The 20,101-nt window shown below is 37.6% G+C and overlaps 1 protein-coding gene across 2 annotated transcripts; it reads left to right on the top strand.

Moving 5' to 3' along the window:
- Nucleotides 1-356: 356 nt before the first annotated feature.
- On the top strand, nt 357-19,513 carry DNA2 (DNA replication helicase/nuclease 2). Of its 2 annotated transcripts, XM_082765436.1 has the most exons (21): nt 357-448; nt 967-1,146; nt 2,084-2,267; nt 3,454-3,599; nt 5,065-5,190; nt 6,038-6,257; nt 6,766-6,883; nt 7,192-7,357; nt 8,621-8,815; nt 9,656-9,886; nt 10,361-10,477; nt 10,574-10,683; nt 11,992-12,101; nt 13,104-13,328; nt 14,518-14,711; nt 14,814-14,903; nt 14,996-15,188; nt 16,592-16,681; nt 17,273-17,455; nt 17,596-17,742; nt 18,362-19,513. In XM_082765436.1, the coding sequence occupies exons 1-21, from the start codon at nt 438-440 to the stop codon at nt 18,416-18,418; spliced, it is 3,093 nt and encodes a 1,030-aa protein (XP_082621562.1). In that variant the 5' UTR covers nt 357-437; the 3' UTR covers nt 18,419-19,513. The 2 variants fall into 2 exon arrangements, with proteins under 2 accessions (XP_082621562.1, XP_082621563.1); XM_082765437.1 differs by lacking the exon at nt 17,273-17,455.
- The last annotated feature ends 588 nt before the right edge of the window (nt 19,514-20,101 follow it).

Here is a 20,101-nt window from a genome sequence, read left to right on the forward strand (position 1 = left end):
GAAAAAGCTCAACGCCCGGGTTGAGGTTCGCCCACAGGCACTGGGGGAGAGAAAAGCACCTCGAAATTCCCTTTGAGCCGCCGCCTGGCTACCGGAGGAGCGGGCAGCAGCGGCGCTGACGCTGAGGGAACGGCGCTGACCGTTGGGCTCCCTCACAGCGCGGCCCCACCCCTAACGGCCGGGGTTCGCCGCGCGCCGCTTCGCGCCTTCAGCCCTCCGCCGGGCGGCGGCGCCTCCCATTGGCTGCGCGGCCTCCATCCCACCAATGGCCGGCCTGGGGGCGGGGCTTCTCGGGAGGCGGGCGGGGCGGGCCGGGGAGCGGCGGCATTTTGTGAGGTGCGGGGTACAGAGCGGACCCCTCGCCTCGTCCCTCAGCAGCTCCCCTCACAGCGCCGCGGGGCTCAGGCGGGCCGAGCCGAGCCGCGGGGGCTCCCCTCATGGCCGACAGGTAGCGACCGGCCGGGGCGCAGCGCCCCTGGGGCGGGAGGTTTGAAATTGGAAGCGCGGCGTGCGGGCGGCTGACAGGAATAACGACCCGCCGCCGGGGGCTCGCTCACGGGCTCAGGGTTTGAGGCGCAGTTGGAGTTAGTTTTGGGATGAGCGAGTGTTTAGGCATCAAATGGAAGCACTAACTGCAATAAGGAGTAGCTTATGTGCTACGCATGTTTTCTTCGTTAAAGCTTTTGTAGTGTTTGTCTTCTTTCTTATGGTTCGTATGTCCAAATAGTGTTTTTTCACCTCTTTCAAAGAAACAATGTGGAACTGTTATTAGAGATTTCCTACACTCTATCGGTATAAAACTTAAAAAGCACACTGTAATTGCCTGTTTATATACACAAGCATTTAGAAATTTGAAGGAGGTCAAAGTGGAATTAATGCTTGAAGCTTGTGCTCTTCTTGTGTGTGGGTTAGCCCTTTTCTTCTCAAATAGGCTAATATCTTTGTATTCGCGAATTGTTATTTCAGTTTCCAGAAGAAAGTGACTGACTCCTCTAGTGCAATACTTAAGAATGGGTTCAACAACAGATACCGTGTGTTGGAGGTCAGCGTAAAGCAGACTAATGGAAGTGATTCTGAGAAGCACCTGACGGTTACCTCGTCGCAATCACTGCAAGATACAGAGCTGTGCGTCCTTAGGGGTGGCTGGTAAGGCATGCAGAAACATCTGAAAGGAGCATGAAATACTGTATTAACTCAATTTTCTTTGTGTTGCCTTAGAGGAGAGTTTTACTGAAAATGAGAGTTTTATCTTGAAAATGACTAGAAATGTTGAAACAACCTTTATCTAATGTTGTATTGTCATCGTTTTAGTATAATGGGTGTTTGTCTTGAGAAAACTGATGCCATTTAACTTGTATGGAGTGGATATTGCTACCGTAAAGTTTTAGTTTGTTTGGTCTTGCCTTCATATGAAGAAGTAGAAAGATTATAAACTTTAATCAGGCTACTTAGTTTCAGGTAGAAGTGTTATTCTGAGTGATGAACCCTCTCTGTTCATATGAAAGTACTATGTCTGTAAAACATTTTTTTTTTCTGAACTATCTGTTGAAATCTTAAATTGAGCTCTACACTAAAAGTATTTAATGTGGGAATTGATGAAGATTCTAGTTTAGGTGTTTGTGCATTGATGGTATGTTGTAGAGGAAAGGACTTGTTTAGTCTTTTGAAACACATGGAAATGCATATGCAATGTGCTTTTGAAAATGAAAAGCACTGCTTTTAATTTTGCATTGAAGTCTGGAAGATGGGAAAGGAAAAGCAAAATCTAGGAAGACTTTAGAAGACAAACTATAGAAGATCTCGAACCCTGAAACTTGTCAATCTATGAAAATATTTTAAAATTATTATTAATAGTAAAATATTTTGAGATTTTGCTGAGCTTTTGAAACAAGTTTAATAGAAAGGTTGTGGTCATGTAATTAAAAATTGTAGCATGCTAATATAAAACACAACAATACTGAAATGACTCAAAGCATAGATCTGGAGTGACTTGAAGTATGGTGAATCTGTTATGCTAGTGTATAATTTCTTAGGTGCGGTGACCTTTGCTTGCAAATGTTTTTTTTAATGTACTTTTTTATAGGGAGTCTGTTCCAGTTGTTCCGGGAGACATCGTTCATTTAGAAGGGGACTGTAGTTCTGGTACGTGGATAGTAGATGAACAGTCAGGATACCTCATTCTTTACCCAGATCTGCTGCTGTCTGGCACTACAATATCAAGCAGCATTCGATGCGTAAGAAGAGCAGTGCTGAGTGAAAAGTTCAGGGTAAGTGTTAATTGTGGAGCATCCAATATTTTATTAGGCTAATGTTTCATGGAAACTGTTAGTTTAACTCAATATTAATTAAAACTTTGTTGAGATGCTGTTCTGTAAAATTGTATTGACCTTCACGATGTTTGGACTACTTGTGGTTTGTGTTTTTTTATTTTTTCAGAGGCTTTTAGTTGAAGTAATCTTGTGTTCTTAATACAGGTAGTGGGGACAAAAATGTTCTACCCCCCACCTTCAGATTCTGGCAACTTCTTTGATCTTTTGGTTTTTAGGTGTATCTTGTGCATAGGAATCCCTTCTGAGGCATGTGCCTCTAGTTGGCTATATGAGAACATAATGTAATCTCATTTGGCCAAGTTAAAAACCTCAGAAAAATCAGCAAGGTTAGGCAGTTTACCCTGTGAGAACAATTCTTTAGCTCATGATCTAGCTGGAATATACCTATACTGGAATCAGGGCTGATGTGGGCTAATTGTGGAATCTGAATCCAAGTACTGGAACTTGGAACAATTTGTTTGGAAGGGACAATGCAAAGGGTGCTGATTGCAGGATAACACCACCTTCCAATTGGGAGTGGAACCCACAACTGCCAGGTCTGTGAAAGCGATCAATAAGTACAAAACATACTGATTAGCTTTCCAGTTGTTTCTTGGTGGCTTTTTAGAGGTCATAATTTACTGCTAGAAGTCTACAGAACCCATTCCTGGATGGCTTAGATGGGTTTCTGAGCCATTCTGGTATTGCTTGGACTAATTCCATGTGAGTTGGTAAAACAATATAAAATTGCTTTGTGTGCATAATAGAAAATATTATTTGTGAGATTGTAAAGAGTTGCACTAGGAAATGCTGCTGTTAATACTGTTCACAAGCAAAACTTGCTCACAATTCATGTTAATCTGTGCCTTTGTTCCTCACTTGTCAATCATGTAGTGATTGTATCTTAACACTGGGTTTGGAATAAAAATGAGAGAGAAAGCAATAGGAGAGACCCATTTCATTTTGGCTGTATTCACAGTCAGGTTTGAACTGATATTAATTAGTGAGATGAAAGATCAAATGGTTTGTCAATTATTAAATAAGTGACATCTATCATGTGCAGCAAATAAACCCAGAAACTTTGTAGAGAAGCTACATGAAGTTAGCATAAATCCTGATGTTTGTTGTATCATTTCTGTTTTAGGGCTCTGACTCTGGATCATGCCAAATGCTTGTTGGTACAATTCTTCATGAAATTTTCCAGCAATCAGTAACAAATAACCTGTCACCTGAAAAAGTAAAAGAACTAGCAAATAAAATTGTATATGGACAAAAGTATCTCAGAGAAATGTAAGTAGCATTGCAGATGTGTTTTTGTTTGGAAGACTGGATAGGAATGCTTGAACTAGCAGATAAATTTCTACTTCAAAAAATGTGTTACTATTATCAGGAGAATGTTCTACCAAATGACCTTGCTTAATAAAACTTAGGAGTCTTTTAATATTTCACTGTTCCATAATGTAGTTTAATATGCCTGTCCTGCTGAATTGCTTCCATAGATGTAAATTATTAAGATGTAAATTGCTTCCGAAGAAACTCCAACAGGGTGCTTGTGTGGGTGTTTTTGCCTGTAACACCTTATTTCTCAGCATTTCTGGAAGCTGATGAAAACTTGATGAGCATAATTAGTGTTGATAGTTGGGAAATGAAACAGTGTTTGGTCACCAAGTTTCTGAGATGTTTGATACATTCTTCATCGGGTTATTTAGTGTCTCTGATGTTAGAGGATCTTTAATTTATTTTCTCAGCAAGTCTGATGGAACTGCTAGCTGGATGAATAGTAGTCTTCATATTTCTGTCAGAAATGATGAGACAAGTGGCTGTCAGTTTTAAGGGATCCACTGCAGACTTGACTAAAATTGAATTCAAGTCACATAAACCCAGTTATCTCTAGAACATTACAAATCACATACTGAGGAAAGTGTCTGTCAGCCTTGGAAGAGATGAGAAATAAAATTAGAACAAGATTTATTACTCTGGTTCTGATACGAAGATGACTGTTTTGGATTGTGATTTCCTCAAGGCATGTGTTTCCTGCTGGGCTTCCATGTTTGAAACTGTTTCAATTGGTCTTTGCATATGTAAGCTACTATTTGTTGGTGCTGGAAAGTAAGTTACATAAAAGCCTGATATTTGCAGCCCTTTGCACTTGTTTTGTAAAATTTGCTTGTATTTCTCTGGTGCTGTAAAATAACGACATTATTTCCAGTGGGTGCCAGCACTGAATTGTCTAATGCCACGTGATCGGGCTCTGTTTAATGAGGCTTCTGCTTTCTTGCATGTTTGTAACTGTAGCAACTGAAGATAGTGATTCCTCCCCCATTTGAAATGGCCTGAAGCCTATCAAAATGTATACCAAGAACAATTAGCAGATCAGTGTATTGAGACAAAAAACAAATACAAGGAAATAGTCACTTTCGTACATATTCTCAGTTTTGCATAAAGCATAGGCAGTTATAAATGCCTATTCTTTCACTTCTACTGTTGGTTTTATGTCATCACTTTCACCTTGCTGATGCTTCCTTTGTATTACATCTGTTGTTTTAAGGGAGTTAGATCAGAAAGTGTGTTCCATCTTTTGTAACTGGTGCTCAGCTGTAGTTTTATGGATTAATCAGTTGAGGTGAACATTAATGAATGTCTGTTTTATAGATGGTTCTTTAAACTTGACAATTATTTCCAGTAATGTTTGTAACTCAATGTCAGAGGCAAAGCTAATATTTGTCTCATTAATGTAAATGGCTTTATTTTTTAGGTATCATTTAAATCTGAAACAAGCAGACGTAATGCAGGAAATAGAAGAATACTTGCCATCATTTTTTAAATGGACAGAAGACTTTATGCACAATCCAGCTAACCAAAATAAAATGCAACTAAAACTGTAAGAAGAAATTTAAAACCATTTAAAATTGTGTATCTTGTTTGGTTTGCTTTAATTTTAGAAGAAAACTTCTTATTCAAGTCTGTTCAGTGATAAGGAGTTAATTCATCACCTCAGTGCTTCAATAGCTAATCTTGAGCTGCACATTTAATACCAATTATGAATATTGGGAAAGATATAAAGAAGGACCTTTTATAGGACTGAGGGAGAAGTTACATATAATCACAGAGGTCTTAACATTTTTGTAAACAATGTGGTACAAAACAGATGTTTTAGTAATTAGTAGAGCAAGCATACTTGATCAACTGACTAAGCCTGAAGCTATAAATGTGTAAGACTGAAAACCAGAACATTAGAACCTACTGAAATGAAACTTCAGTAAGATAAGGTTATCAGTGAAGCAATGTGTTGACTCTGCTGTTGCTGAGCTCTTCTTGTCTGCCTTCTTGTTGTCAATGGTAACAGACATAGGCTGTTCAGGTTTCAGAGAAATAGCGGGTCAGGAAGGTAGCATAAAGTAAAAATGTGTATGCTACCTTTTGGTGCATATATCACTAATTCTTTTGTAGAAATGAAATGTTTTTAGAGCATATTGGTTCAGAAAAGACCAAACGCTGTTAAAAACAATTCTATTTTATCTTTGAAGTTTAGGTGAGTACCAAAACTACGTGCAAACCTGCAATTTAAATTAACTTTCTGATATATTTTCCCTGCTAATGGGAAAATAGCTTCTGTGAGACTTAGTAGGCACCCACTTTAGAGATAATGTATATTATAACACATTCTAATATACAAGTATTAAGAACTAAGGGAATTTAACTTCTGACTTCTTTTATTTTCTTCTTAGGTCAAGTGGTGATAAAACTGGAGATTTCTCTTCTAAGATAGAAATTGTAGAGATCTTAGACATTGAAGAGAATATCTGGTCTCCCAGGTTTGGACTGAAGGGAAAGATTGATGTTACAGCCAAGGTGAAAATCCATCGTCAGTCTGGAGTACAATCTAAGATAATGCCATTAGAGCTCAAGTCTGGCAAGGAATCTAACTCTATAGAGCACAGGAGTCAGGTACAAAAAAACAACTAAATAAGTAATTTGATTCTCAGTGGCCATAAGTAATTTCTTGTTTTATTAGAATGACTTCATTTGTCTTAATGAATGCAAAGTATTTTGTGCGTGGTATAACCAGGATTTGTGGATGGCTGATCCTGGAATGCAAAAAGTTGCAGGTATAAAGTGAAATTTTGAGTGAGAACATTTACCACTTTCAGACACCTTTGTCTTTATTCCTGAAGGGGAAAAAAAATCTCAATACATTCATGTATTAGCTTGAGGCAGATTGCTTTAAGAATTAGCATTGTACATCCTGGCAGATAGCTGGTCAGTGATCTAGAGGTAGTAGCCATGTACAAGCTTTTGTTAGGAAAGATGCCTTTTAATTGAAATATTTCATTAGGTGCTTACTACTTACACTTTCTAGATCCATTGTGATAGCAATGGCTGCTTAACTTTTGGAAATAATAAATTCAGCCTTTTTTTGTAACACATTATAAAAGTTATATATATATGTTTGCAGGTTATTCTGTATACCTTGTTGAATTTAGAAAGGAGACTAGATCCTGAGGCTGGATTTCTTCTTTATCTTAAAACTGGTACGATGTACCCTGTTTCTGGGACTCGCATGGATAAAAGAGGTAAAGCTGTTCCCTTGCCTTGCAAGCTATACTTAACTATCATAATTAAAACTAAGCATTCTAGTAATAGTTAAACACATCAAGACTTACTCTTATGGATGTATCTGTACTTACAGATGTACTGCTTATTATATTTTTACCTATTCCAATAAGCTTACATTAAAAACTTAAATGTTTTGTTAATATATTAGGACTTTGCTATATGAGTACCTATGTCTTAGCTAATTGTGATGCCTAGTTACTTTTCAGTTAAGAATGATTAAAAATAAAACTTAAACTGTCTACCTAGTTTGTTCTTTTTTTGGCAGAATTAATGAAGCTAAGAAACCAGGTGGCCTTCTACTTAATGCACAGCACATATAAATCTGCTGTGGGAAGACAGCGGTCACAGCTCGCTGCTTTGCCTCCTGTAATTGATGACAGTCAAGCCTGTAAATATTGCTCCCAAATGCACAATTGTTTCCTATATAGCAGGTAAAAAAAAATGAAACTTGACTCTGGTTTTTAAATAAGCTTTAAATGCTTTTAAATGATGCTGTAATTTGATTTTTGTGATTCACAGAAAATTTGTGATTATGATAATTCTTGCACCCTGAAATAACATTCGGTTGAATCCTGCACAATGCATATAGTCTGTCTGATCTGGCAGAGACTTAAACATCTTTGCTCAGGTGCATGTTCAGCAGGACAAAATCTGAGAGAAGTCTCAACAAATCACTTGATGAAGACAACAGATGTTTGCTATATTTAAATTCATAATAATTATGGTTAAGAAACTAATATCCTTACAACTTTTTGAAGTGGGCAGTCTTATGAGGCAGTAGGGCTGAGTTGTGACTGGACAACTTTCTGGTTGACTCTAGGCAATAGTTTCCCTGTAAAGGTATCACACAAGGAATGATACATCAATGCTACTGTAACACATCTCCCATTAAAAGACATCATGAGCAAATACTTGATAAATTTTTGCATGAAGTCATTGAGTTGGTGTGTGATATATATATATCAATAATATAAGTATTATAAAGCTAAATGGTTGTTTTGTGTGTTTTTTTGACACTGAAAAAAAAAACAAACCACAATTTTATACTGAAGAGATCAAGTGGGTTTTAAAAGAATAGGAGAACTACGGGGAAGATCTTTTAAAGCTGTAGGGATAAAAGTGTTGAGGGGACTAGCTTTGTAGGTATATGCTAAGTTTTTGTACAGTAATTTTAATGAAATGTTACTTGTAATATTTGGCTGTTAAAGCATTACATTATTCCTAAGTGAGTAATAATCTTAACTTGTGAATTAACCTTTTTCTCTTTGATTGCATTTCTGTATACATGATTTAAGTATAATGTCTATAGATACTTCAAGTGGATTCATCTCAGAACTACGTATGTTTTCGTATTAACTGTTAAATCTCATTTGCTTAAATAAATCTCAGTATAATATTCATAGCTTGCTAAGAAAGGTGTGAAAGATCAAATATTTAAATGTGTATAGAACTACATTTTGAAATATCTTTTAACTGTTCTTTAACTTACTGTCCTTAATTAAAAATCAGAGAGGTGATGTAAAGTTATTACTATGAGATTATTCATATGAACAAGGATGTATTCAACCTTATTTCAGTCATGATAGATTAACTTAAGTGGTGTGTTTTTCAGTGATTAAATTTAGATTGGCATTACATACACACAGACTCGTAGATAAAAGTTGATTCTTTCCTGTGTTTGGTTCTATTCCTAGGGCTGTAGAAGAAAAGATTGCTAGTGTCTCTTTTCCTCCTGCCATGGTATCTATTATTGAAAAAGAGACCCAACACCTGAAGCCCTCCCACTTGGAATATTTTAGTCTGTGGTATCTAATGTTAACATTGGAGATGCAAACTGGGGAGGGTAGAAAGGGGTATAAAAATATATGGACGATTCCTTCTTTGGAAAGGTAAGATAATGGAAAGGTAAGATAAATTTCTAATCTAGTATAAATGATCCCCCCCCACTTCAGTAACTGGAAGTGAGGCACTGTCAACTTGTAGTTTTCCCTACAAGGAAACTAGATGTTCTCCATTGCTTGTAGAAATAGTCAAATATGCTTTTTGCAAGGTAGTTTTTTTGTGAATGTGATCTAATGAAGGCATTAGCTTACTACATTCATAAGTTTCCTATTTTCAATAGGAGATTTTTAAGTCCTATACAGGAAAAGTAAATTAATTGTAGCCTCAACCTTCAGAAGCAGGAGTTGTAGAGTTTTGTGTTTCAGTCTGAGGGTTGACGCTGAGTGTTGACCGTGAGTCCAGCTCATCGCACCAGTCCCCTGAGGGTTTATTTGATAAAGAATGATCTGTTTGGGGACAGACTCATAGACACGCCTAAGAACATGGACAAAACCTGTCTAAGGTCTTTTGCTGGCTGAAGTGGCATGCTATCTTACACTGCCTAATCTAGCAGCTGTGGAAAAACTGGCAGTTTTGGGGCCCATTACAGTGTGTCTGTAGAAGGGAAGTGTCATGGTGTTATGAAAGGTGAAGCAAGAAACTAAAACAAATATTAAACACTTCAGTGAAGTGCATCTGTTCTTTTTTGAATAGGAAGTTACAGGTACCTTTAGATATCACAGTCTTTTCTTGAAACAAGTTCAAGGGGTTTTACATATTTTTACAACCCTTTTCTTGTCAGAGTGGCTATTGTAAAGAGTATTTAATTGTTTGTTTGTTTTCTTTTTAAATAACCTCCCTTACCAAGGGGATTTTAACATAAAATATTTTTTGTAATATCTTCACAGAGAGAAGGCTGGAGATTGTGTTGGAAATATGATCAGAATTGATCAAGTGCAGGAAATTGCCGAGGGACAGTATCTGCATTCTTTCCAGCGTAAAAATGGCACAATACCTGGAGCAAACCTCTTGGCTGGTGATAGAGTGGTTGTGAGTGGAGAGGAAAATGGGTTACTTGGTTTGGCTACTGGCTATGTTAGAGAAATCAGTGCAACAAAAGTCTCCTGTTTGTTGGGCAGGTAATAGAACAAAAGGAAAAACAGCTACTTGAAGGCATTTTGATAGGGGCTTCAGGAGGGGCACTTCCAGGCCTCAAGGCAGCTCTGACGTAGTCTGACTCGGGCCTGCGGAAGTACACCATTGAAAGTCTTTCTTGATTGAAAATGTCTGACCTTGATTGGTCTCTATGCTTATATATTTAACTAGGTTGACTGATTAAAAACATGTTTGCGAACTCAATTTACTTATTTCGCCAACATGAGAATATATGGATACTGTGATTGTTGCTGTTAAAGGTAACCTGCATTATTCAGATTAAACTGCCTTTAAATTTGGCTTGGATTGTATTTTGTTTGCATCAGTCAGTAGTGTTTCTTCTAGCTATTGCTTTACTCTGTGACCTCTGGGAGCTTAAAGCTTAGTAATAAGTCTTTCATCATCAACATGCTGCTTGTAAATAGAACTAATTTGTCCATGTTACTGTCATCCTCCAGAAGTTTATCAAAGCTCCCCAAGGATACCACCTTTAGGCTGGATCACGAAGAAGGAGATTTTGGTACAGGGGTCCCCTTTGAAAACCTTTCCAAATTGATGCAAGATTCCCCAGTCAGGTATGAAGAATCAAATTCATTTCCCACTTTGAAGGTTTTGGGGTAGTTTCTAAGTAGGCAACTCTTAATTCTTCTTTTTTTCTTTTTCATCCACAGTGAAAAGCTCCGCAACTTGATTATTGACTTTGACAAACCACGTTTTATTCAGCATTTGAGCTCAGTTCTTCCTGCAGAAGCAAAGGAAACTGTTGCAAATATTTTAAAGGGTACAAAATTTTTCTAAATCCTTCCTCTTACCCCCCCCCCCCAATCTTTTGTCTAGTAGTGTAAGTCTACTGACAGAGCATTTATCGCACTAAATACAAGTTCATTTTGTTCCAAGATCAGGGCCTGGTGGTAGTTTTCTGCTTAAAAATAAGACAAGTTCTAACATTGCACGTCTTTCTGTGATTAAAATAGTTAGAAACTACTTGGAAGACACGACCAGATGTTTGCTTAGAATTTCACTTTACTTTTGTTGCTTCCTGCAGCTTGCTGTTTGCTCTCTTATTTTTACAAAATCAGGAACAGAAAAGACTCTTGGGATAGGGGAAGTGGACTCTCAGAGTGGAAGGAGATGGGCTTTAATGTAAGCACTTGCATAAGAGCTCTTCCTGACTTGTTGGCTGCTCAGTAATATGTGAAGCTTTGGGGCACTCTTGGTTGTTTTTTTCGTTTGTTTGTTTTTCAAACAAACTTTTTATGTGGTAGTGTCATGTATTTGGTGAAAATGTTTCTTTGCCTTTGACAGAGTTGTCTGTGAAAGCAGAAATTTAATTGATTTGTCTTAACTCTGAGTACAAACTTTCTGAAGACTGAAAGATGTCTTGTTGCTTGGAGGTCTGCTTCAAATAAGAATTTGCCCAGCCTCCTTGCCAACTGTTGAAAGAATAGGAAATGAGGGGAAGGCATATATTCTGAAACTTAAGAATGACAGATTAACAAGTACTGCAAGACAAAGAATAACAGTTCCTTCCTGTACTTGCAAGCCATATGTGTTCTTTACAGTAAGGCACTGATCATTCTAGATGCTTCTTATTTTTTTCCTTGAGACTTGCCTAGTTCAAGGCACTGAAACATACTGCTCATCTGCATCAGACAGGGAAAAATAGCTCTGGTTTCTTGCTGCTGCTTCTAGAAAAGATTATGCAATCTCTGTAATTCACTTCCCTTTGCTTTTAGTACTGTGTTTGAACCTGAAAGTGAGTATGGTGAAATAGAAATGTCCATACAAGATATTATATGGAAGTGGTCATTTAGTATATTAGGAAAAAAGGCATAAAAGGCCTACAAAGACAAATGTCTTCCATTTTTAGGACTGTAGTGCAGACCCTGTACTATTTGTCTATGTATATTATAATGGTTGAATATTATAATGTACTTTATAATGTTGAACTTCATCAGAACATACAGACTTGCCCCAATATTTTCTTTGAGAGTTTAAGGGGAGGCAGAAACTGTAGTTTTGCTTTATTGATGTTAGCAAGTATAATGATTATGAAGGACAGACAATTCATTGTTTTAATTCTTTAAAGGTCTCAATAAGCCTCAGAAACAGGCAATGAAACAAGTGTTGCTTTCGAAGGACTACACACTTATTGTGGGTATGCCAGGAACTGGAAAAACTACTACAATATGTGCTCTGGTAAGATCTTGTGTCTAGGTTTTGAATTTTTTATGGCACTGGGAGGAGAGTATTAAACACTTTATAAAGCATACTTTTCTAAATTAATTGTCATGATTTAGTGCACTGCTATTTGCATAATTCCAAATAAGAAAATACATCTCTTGTATTGAAGAACCTTTATTTGGTACAACTGAAATGTTTTTTCTTCACTTCTGCTTTTGTGGAAGTATGTGGAAAGGAAGAAATTCAATAGTAATATTTAGTCTTTGTGACATTTTAATGTTAAATTCTTTGGCCCCAAATGTCAGCAAGTCCTCCAATCCTGACTCACAGCTCAAAAAAGGACTCCTTGGAGAAGTCTGTAACTTGCCTGTGTTTAAATTATATAAATGTGTGGTGCTAAAGCATGTGTAGCCTGCTAGCCAGCTCCTTTGGCTAGTGGTTCTCTCTCCAGGGATGGACTGTGGGGGAGTACTGGATTCAGGCTGCAGGTTGAGTGAGTTCTTGACAGCTGGAATTGAGATGTCACTATTACTTCATCTTTCCTAATTGGGTATTCTGCTCTTGTTCCTTCCCTGCTGTGTGATCTCTGATGGGGAGAGAGGAGGATGGAGAGCAAGCAGTGCTGCTATCAGATCAGCTCATTCTACTGAATCCAATGTAGTTGAATTGTGGAGAGAAGTATTTCTGGGAATGGGCTGCATGGCTTGTTCTTACAGGAAGGATATTCTTTGGTGTGCTGCCTTTTTAGTACAGTTGGCAAGTCTGAATGGAGGCTCTCTCTCTGTTTTGCAGCATATGTTATATGCATGCTGTTTAGGAGAAACATCACATCTATTGCCTGTGTCCCTTTGATAACAGCTAGGTAGCAGATCTGGCCGTGAAGAATGATGACTTCATTTACGTACTTGCTCTTGGTTTCCTCTGAAAATTACTGTTCCCCCTAGGCAAACTTGGGATTGCTGGTTCTTCTATGTAAGCTAACAACTTTGTCTTTTCTTTCCCTTTGCCACTTATTAGGTGAGAATTCTCTCTGCTTGTGGCTTCAGTGTTCTTCTGACTAGTTTTACACACACAGCAGTGGACAATATTCTGCTGAAGCTAGCCAAATTCAAAGTAGGCTTCTTGCGTTTGGGACGAGCTCAGAAGGTTCATCCAGATATACGGAAATTTACAGAAGAAGAAATTTGCAGGTCCAAGTCAATTAACTCTGTAACAGATTTGGAAAAGCTCTATAACAGTCAGGTAAGAAAATTGTTTTTGTTAGCCCTGTGAAATGTTGAGGATAATTGTTAGTATTCTGTTTGTACAGATACTACAGAGAAGGAACCTATCCCAAGTGTGTGTTACTGCTATGAGAAGCCTGAGGTGAAGAAGATATTCAATTGCTGCCTCCTTGCAATTTCATTATAGCCAATAATGATTAACAACAGTAATCTAAAAGCCAAAAAGCCATTTTTTCTACTTAAAAAATAGCTACATATAATATGTAATTACATGTGTAATACATATGTATAATAACTCCCACAGGCTCCAGTCCCTCTCACATGTGCTAGTTGTGGTGTTTGTAGAATCATGGGATGGGGAAGAAGAGAAATTACATTGTGGAGCTGATCTGACCAAACACTAATTTTTGACTGAAAGATCAGTGCTGCTCTGTGTGTTAATGCAAAGGACCGCACCAGGAACTGGGGAAACAGAGTGGGTGACAGCTTTAAATTAAATTGATTGAAAGAAGGAAATGTCATGGTAATTGAAAGAAATGGTGTACTGCAAAACCCATCGCTTACTTTGCTGTTGATAGGCATTGCAGGAAAATTATTGAAGTTGTAACAGAAGTGTTGTAACATGTCATGTTTAGTTACTTCAGATTGCATTGGAAGCACAGAGATGAGAAGAACTTAACATACAATCATTTAGGTTGGAAAAGACCTCTAAGATGACCTAGTCCAACCTTTTAACGAGTCACAATGCATTACGTATTCTTGCTGTGCTTCAAAAGAATATAAAAGTCCTATAAATGAGCAAATAAATGCAAACCTGAACTTGCAGCTGTTGTTTTATTGTCTATTTGAAAGCTTAAAGAAGGGGGGAGAAGAGGAGAAAAAAATGCTCTTTTCTAATTTTCTAAGGTAGTCATTTTAACACTCCAGGAATTGTGTATGCACAGAACTTGGTATTATCCTGAGCACGTCAGGAATGAGTTATTTACTAAGTCCTATTCTAAAGTTGATTTTTGTTTGTCATTTGTTGTTGACGCAAAATTTTAGGAATATATGAGGCCAATATGTATGCGAAGTGTGAACTGCTCTGATTTCAAGGATTAAAGACTTCTCTTTCTTTTTTAAATAGTTAAAAATAGTGTTCTTCTAACCTAAAAACATAGTGTTAAAGTGTGTAAGATGTCTCTTATTTTTACTGTCTCAATTTTCAGCCAGTGGTAGCAACAGCTTGCATGGGAGTAAATCACCCCATCTTTGCTCAGAAGCAGTTTGATTTCTGTATAGTTGATGAAGCTTCCCAAATAAGCCAGCCCATCTGTTTGGGCCCACTGTTCTGCTCCAAAAGGTTTGTGCTGGTAGGGGATCATCAGCAGCTGCCTCCGCTTGTACAGAATTCAGAAGCAAGGTAAGATAAACTCATGCTGGACAGATATTAGTGATATGAATTCTGGAAAGTCTCTTGCAATGTGTGGCCTGACACATTTTTGTGATTCTTCTTTTGTAACAGAGATCTTGGAATGAGTGAAAGCTTATTTAAAAGGCTGGAGCAAAACCAGAATGCTGTTGTCCAGTTAACTGTGCAATACAGAATGAATAGGTATCTGTAACTTCTACTTGTTACAGTAGGGTTTTCAATGTGGGATTGAAAGTGCAGGATTTAAATTAATTTTTTCTCTTCTCAATCTTTAGTAAAATTATGTCGCTGAGTAACATGTTAGTATATGAAGGCAAACTGGAATGTGGATCAGAGAAGGTGTCAAATGCCACTGTTAACTTGCCAAACCTAAAGAAGTTGAAACTGGAACTTGCAGATACTTCAAAAACATGGTTGGAAGAAGTACTTGAGCCAGACAAACCTGTGTGTTTTCTGAACACTGAGAAGGTAAAGTTCATCATGTTCTCCTTTCAAAATTGCATTTTTGATGCAAGTTCTCAATACAGCCAGCACATAAGAATTCATACAGCTTAGGCAGGGTAAAGTACTTAGCTTTAAAAATGGTTTCTTGCTTATATGTAAACTGCAATGTGTAAAGATGTTGTTAATAGAGTTGATCAGTTGGAGTGCTAGAGCTGCTGCTTGAAATATTGCATCTAAGAGCAGTTGAAAAGTTTAATTCAGGCAGTGCTGCAGGTAATGCTGTATGTGCTATAGATTTTGTTCTTACGTAGAGAATGCAGCTGTAAGTGTGCAGCCCTACTGATGTCCTTGCAATCACAGAACGCTGTCGTATCCAGTGGCTGAGGATCACTGGGGTCTAAGCTGTGTACCAGTGGGAGGAATGATTGCAACTTCATTACATTTTGTAGACATTTTGAATTGGGAGGAGTAAGTTGCTTCAGGTGTGCACTTTAACAGTGACTCAAATTATTGCAGGAAAAAGTAAACTCCATAATAGATAAGAATTAGGCAAATAAACAGGTAAAATGAAGAAGAGTTGATCAATCTTTTTCCAAATATATTTTACACTAATATATACTCAGTCCCATATTTGGAGTCACTGTAGTTGGTAACTGGATTATAATGATTTGAGTCGAACAGCTTTGATGTTGATTCCTCTTGACACCACCTTTTGCCAATAACTGCTGACCCTGGAAAGAACTCCCCCAGACAGTCCTTGTGTGCTCTCAAGCACGTTTTCTGACCCTTTCATAGAAAAGTTAACAGTTTTTCATAGGGAAGATTCTTGTCACAGTAGGAAACTAGCTGGTATGCTGTTTTTCCATTAATCAGACCAAAATTAGTCATGTGAAAACTGGATCTGCTGGTCCACTTTAATTTTTTGCTTTGCTAGAAAGCCCATCTCAAGTATATATAGCTGTTGTGTTTGTAGAACCAGCAGAAAAGTCTCTTTCCAAAATATTTTTGGTTTGGTTGAGGCATTAGGCTGTGACATCACATCTTTTTCAACTTGATGTAAAAATTCCATTTACTGTAGTAATCAAAACCAAAAGAACCACCCACAAAAAGTCTGTTTTTATACAGTATATTAGGTGAACCGTAAAGTCAGATGATTGAGCCCAGACAGTTTCCTTGCTATTACTAAATATTCACTGTTATTTGAAAGTGCTTTTACTAGAAACTCATCTTTGCAGAGTGTTTCCACCACTTTGCAGATGCTGTGTTCTGAGGTTACTTTATGGTATAGGTTGCTGTATTAAGTTAAATTTAGCTTTTACCCTTTTTTATTAAAACTTAATATAAAAATGGTATGATATGGTGAGTTAAGGATCAGAATACAGTGTGTGATTGTAGACACTCATTATTTTCTGCTTATATTTCTAAAGGTCCCAGCACCAGAACACGCAGAAAAAGGTGGTGTATATAATGTGACAGAAGCCAAACTTGTGTTCTTCCTCACATCCTTATTTATTAAGGTATCTTTTAATTACATTGCTTAAGAGGGACAGCTTTATAGTGAATCTTACATTGCTGTAGAAGCACCAACCAACCACATGTACAGGAGGGATGACCTTAAGGATAAATTCGATGTTAGCTACATGTCACTGTAGTGAGGGATCTGAGGTCTGCATTCAGTTCCCTGTTCCTTGCCAGGTTGCAGCTGGGCTGCATAAAAGCTGGATGACACTTTCTTTCGGATTAGGACTTTTTCTTGTAAGGGAGGGGAAAGGATTTGCCCTTGCTCCTTATTTCAGCTAGTCAACTTCAGGAGTAATACAGACTAATTAAGAGTTCTGAACATACACCTCGCAGTCTGAGGAAGAAAGGAAGATGAGGATTTTGGTATCTATCTTTGTGCTAGGTTTAAGACAAAGCTTGGGGTCTTGCAATAATTTTCTTCAGTTAATGCCAATTATACCTAGAGTTCCACTGACTTCTTAGTGTAGAGATGATAGCTTGCAGCACTATTTAAATATATAGATTAGCCTCATTGAGGCTCTTCTGACCGTAAAGAATATCCCAGGCTAACCACAGTGACAGTCTTTTTCTTTGTTTTCTTTATTTAGGCTGGTTGTAAGCCTTCAGACATAGGTGTGATATCACCATACAGACATCAATTAAAAATAATCACTGATTTGATGGCAAGACTGAAGGAGAACAGAGTGGAAGTCAACACAATAGACAAGTACCAAGGAAGAGACAAAAGTATCATAATTGTATCTTTTGTTAGGAACAGTAATGATGAAAATGTGAGTTGGATGTACTAACTTGACTTTCAATCTGGGTAAAATTCACCCACAACCTTGAAGTTTTTGATGCATTTTGACAATTACCTACATTCAATTCTACATCTTAGGTAGGAAAACTAATAGCAAATTTTGTTTAACAGCTTGGCACCCTCCTGAAGGACTGGAGACGCCTTAATGTTGCTATCACAAGAGCCAAGCACAAACTAGTCATGGTGGGCTGCATTCCATCTCTGCGCCGCTACCCTCCTCTGGAGAAGCTACTGTGCCACTTGCAGTCTGAGGCAATGATATCCTTTTTCTCCAAACTGTTTTGTGGGAAGGGGGAAGGTAAGATGGGACTTGCTGGGATAGGAGGTAAGGATGGGAAGAACTCTGATCTTGTAGGCCCTAGTTATAACATTGGTTGACAGCACAGTACAGAATGTGTCAATTATATGTGCCAAAAGTACACTTTGAGGTCAAGCTAATAGGTGGACCTAAAACCTTTGCTCTGTCTTCCAAAGTACAAATAAGTCCATGGTGATTGGCAATTCAACTTTGGCCTAACTAAATTATTAATATTTTGGCAGTTTTTTGTTGATCATATTAGTTCCTTGGCATCTTAATGTCAATGTGATTTGTTTTCCTCTGGAAGAACCACACATTTAAGTACAGGTTGAGAGAATGGTTCAGGAATAAGGTTGCTAGATGGGAAAGTAGTATAACTTCAATGTTTTTTTTGTTCTCTCCAGCATTGTGCCAGATTTGTTCTAGTTATGGCTCCTTACATTTCCTATTTAAATGGGAAGGTTGAAAAGCTCTTAGTAGATGCTTTTTTAAGCATCACTACATACTCATCTTGTTTTTGTGTGTGTGATAGCAATACCTTTATGGAAATGTTTGAGAACTACTTCCTTAACTTGCTACATCTTCAATCTTCCAGCTGGGGCTTATGAAAGTATCCACAAATGTAACATTTTGTGATTGTGAAGACTGTTTTAAAGACATTTCTCATCTATTTTCTTCTGGTGCTGCTGAATGTGAATCACTGCTTAGTAGGGTGTGACTGCTGATGTGCACTGTTCAATGGGAATGAAGCCAAAACTGAAATGACATTCAATTATTTTAAATGGTTCCTTTCAGTAAAAGTAACAAAGCACATTTCTTTCTTCAGTAAGCTGATCCTTAAGCTGGCCATTTTAGTACCAGTGTATTTGCAACAAGTGAGGAACATGAAGTCTTCTGTTCCTTCGGCTACTGGTTGGCTATTTCTATATTCACTTCTATCTTGATGAACATTTTTCTGTATAAGTGAATGGAGAAAAACTTGAAAAGAGGGGAGTAAACCAGCGCTGCATCCAGTCAGTTTTCTGGGCTCAGTTTGCTTTTAAGCACTCTAACATGTAGTTGACGTACTTTTAATCCCATTGTTAGCATTCCTAATAAGCTGTGTTGTGCAGTTTGGGGGGATGTGTTCTTTCAAAGCCTTGTGTTCTTTCCCTTTCTTTAAATACTGATCTCTTTTATATTTATATACTTAATGTAATTAATCTCCTCATATGAGGATCCCTTGGTGGCTTGTCTAATCCCTTGATTTTACGTACATCTGGGAGGAATGTGATACTGATTCACTGAACTCCATTTTATGAACTAATGTATTTAGCAGGTGAATCTGCCGAAGTCAAATGCTGCCCAGCTGAAGATTGTCGTAAAATTCCTGCTGGTTTCAGTCTGTATTCTTCATACAAAATGAATAGAATTCCCAAGAAACATAGCTGGAGTTGCAGCTTGCTGGCTAAGGTGTTAACATGTGCTTTTAATGATGATATCATGTTCAATACAAACCATCTTCTACTTGATTAAGTCTAGTTCATTTTCCTCTGCTACCTCATATGCTAGAATATTTCTGAAAGGCTTCTTTCAGAGATCAGTGGTGGAAATGTCAATTTTTCTTATTCTTAAAAATCTTGAGTATTTATTTTCTCTTGTATCAATGTCAGGTAGTTGTATGTATATAGTTGCAGACACTTCCAGATGTTAAATGTGGATATCCTTGTACTTCTTTAAGCTACTCCCTAACTTTTGTAATGTTTGGAATAATAAATTTTGATGTTGGTTTCTTTCCAGTTGTTTGTGTATTACGTAAAGCATTGTGAACAGTGCAGAAATAGTTGGAATACATGACAGGATCTCCTGTCTTCAGGTTACGTGGTTCTTTGGCAACTCTGCATGTTTGGGTCTTTCAAAAGATACAGTTTAACTGCCACCCCACTTACTTTTTGCTTATAAGTATTGTTAATTCAGGATACTGTATTCTTGTTAGAACAGTTTTTCTTTTTTTGATTAGGATATGTATACAAAAGGCTTAAGATGCTTTGTTTATTTCTTATACTAAACTAGTCATCCCTCCACCACTCTGCATGGGAAAGAAGCATGAGAAAAAACCTCTCTTCCCTTTATCTGCTTCTAAGATGCAGCTTCTCTTGATGCAGGGTAAAATCAGATTGCAAGTGAGACAATGTTTTGGTCTGGTTCTTCCACACTTTTACATTTTAAGGAGTATCAAAAGCATCTCTTAGAAAGTGATTGTTCTTCCTTTTTCACATACACTGCCTTTAGCACAGGGCTTTCTCAGGCGTGGGTACCAGTTTCAACACTGCCTTAGTG

This window comes from Aythya marila (genome assembly GCF_965140915.1).
Source record: "Aythya marila genome assembly, chromosome: 7".
In the NCBI taxonomy this organism is placed as follows: domain Eukaryota; kingdom Metazoa; phylum Chordata; class Aves; order Anseriformes; family Anatidae; genus Aythya; species Aythya marila.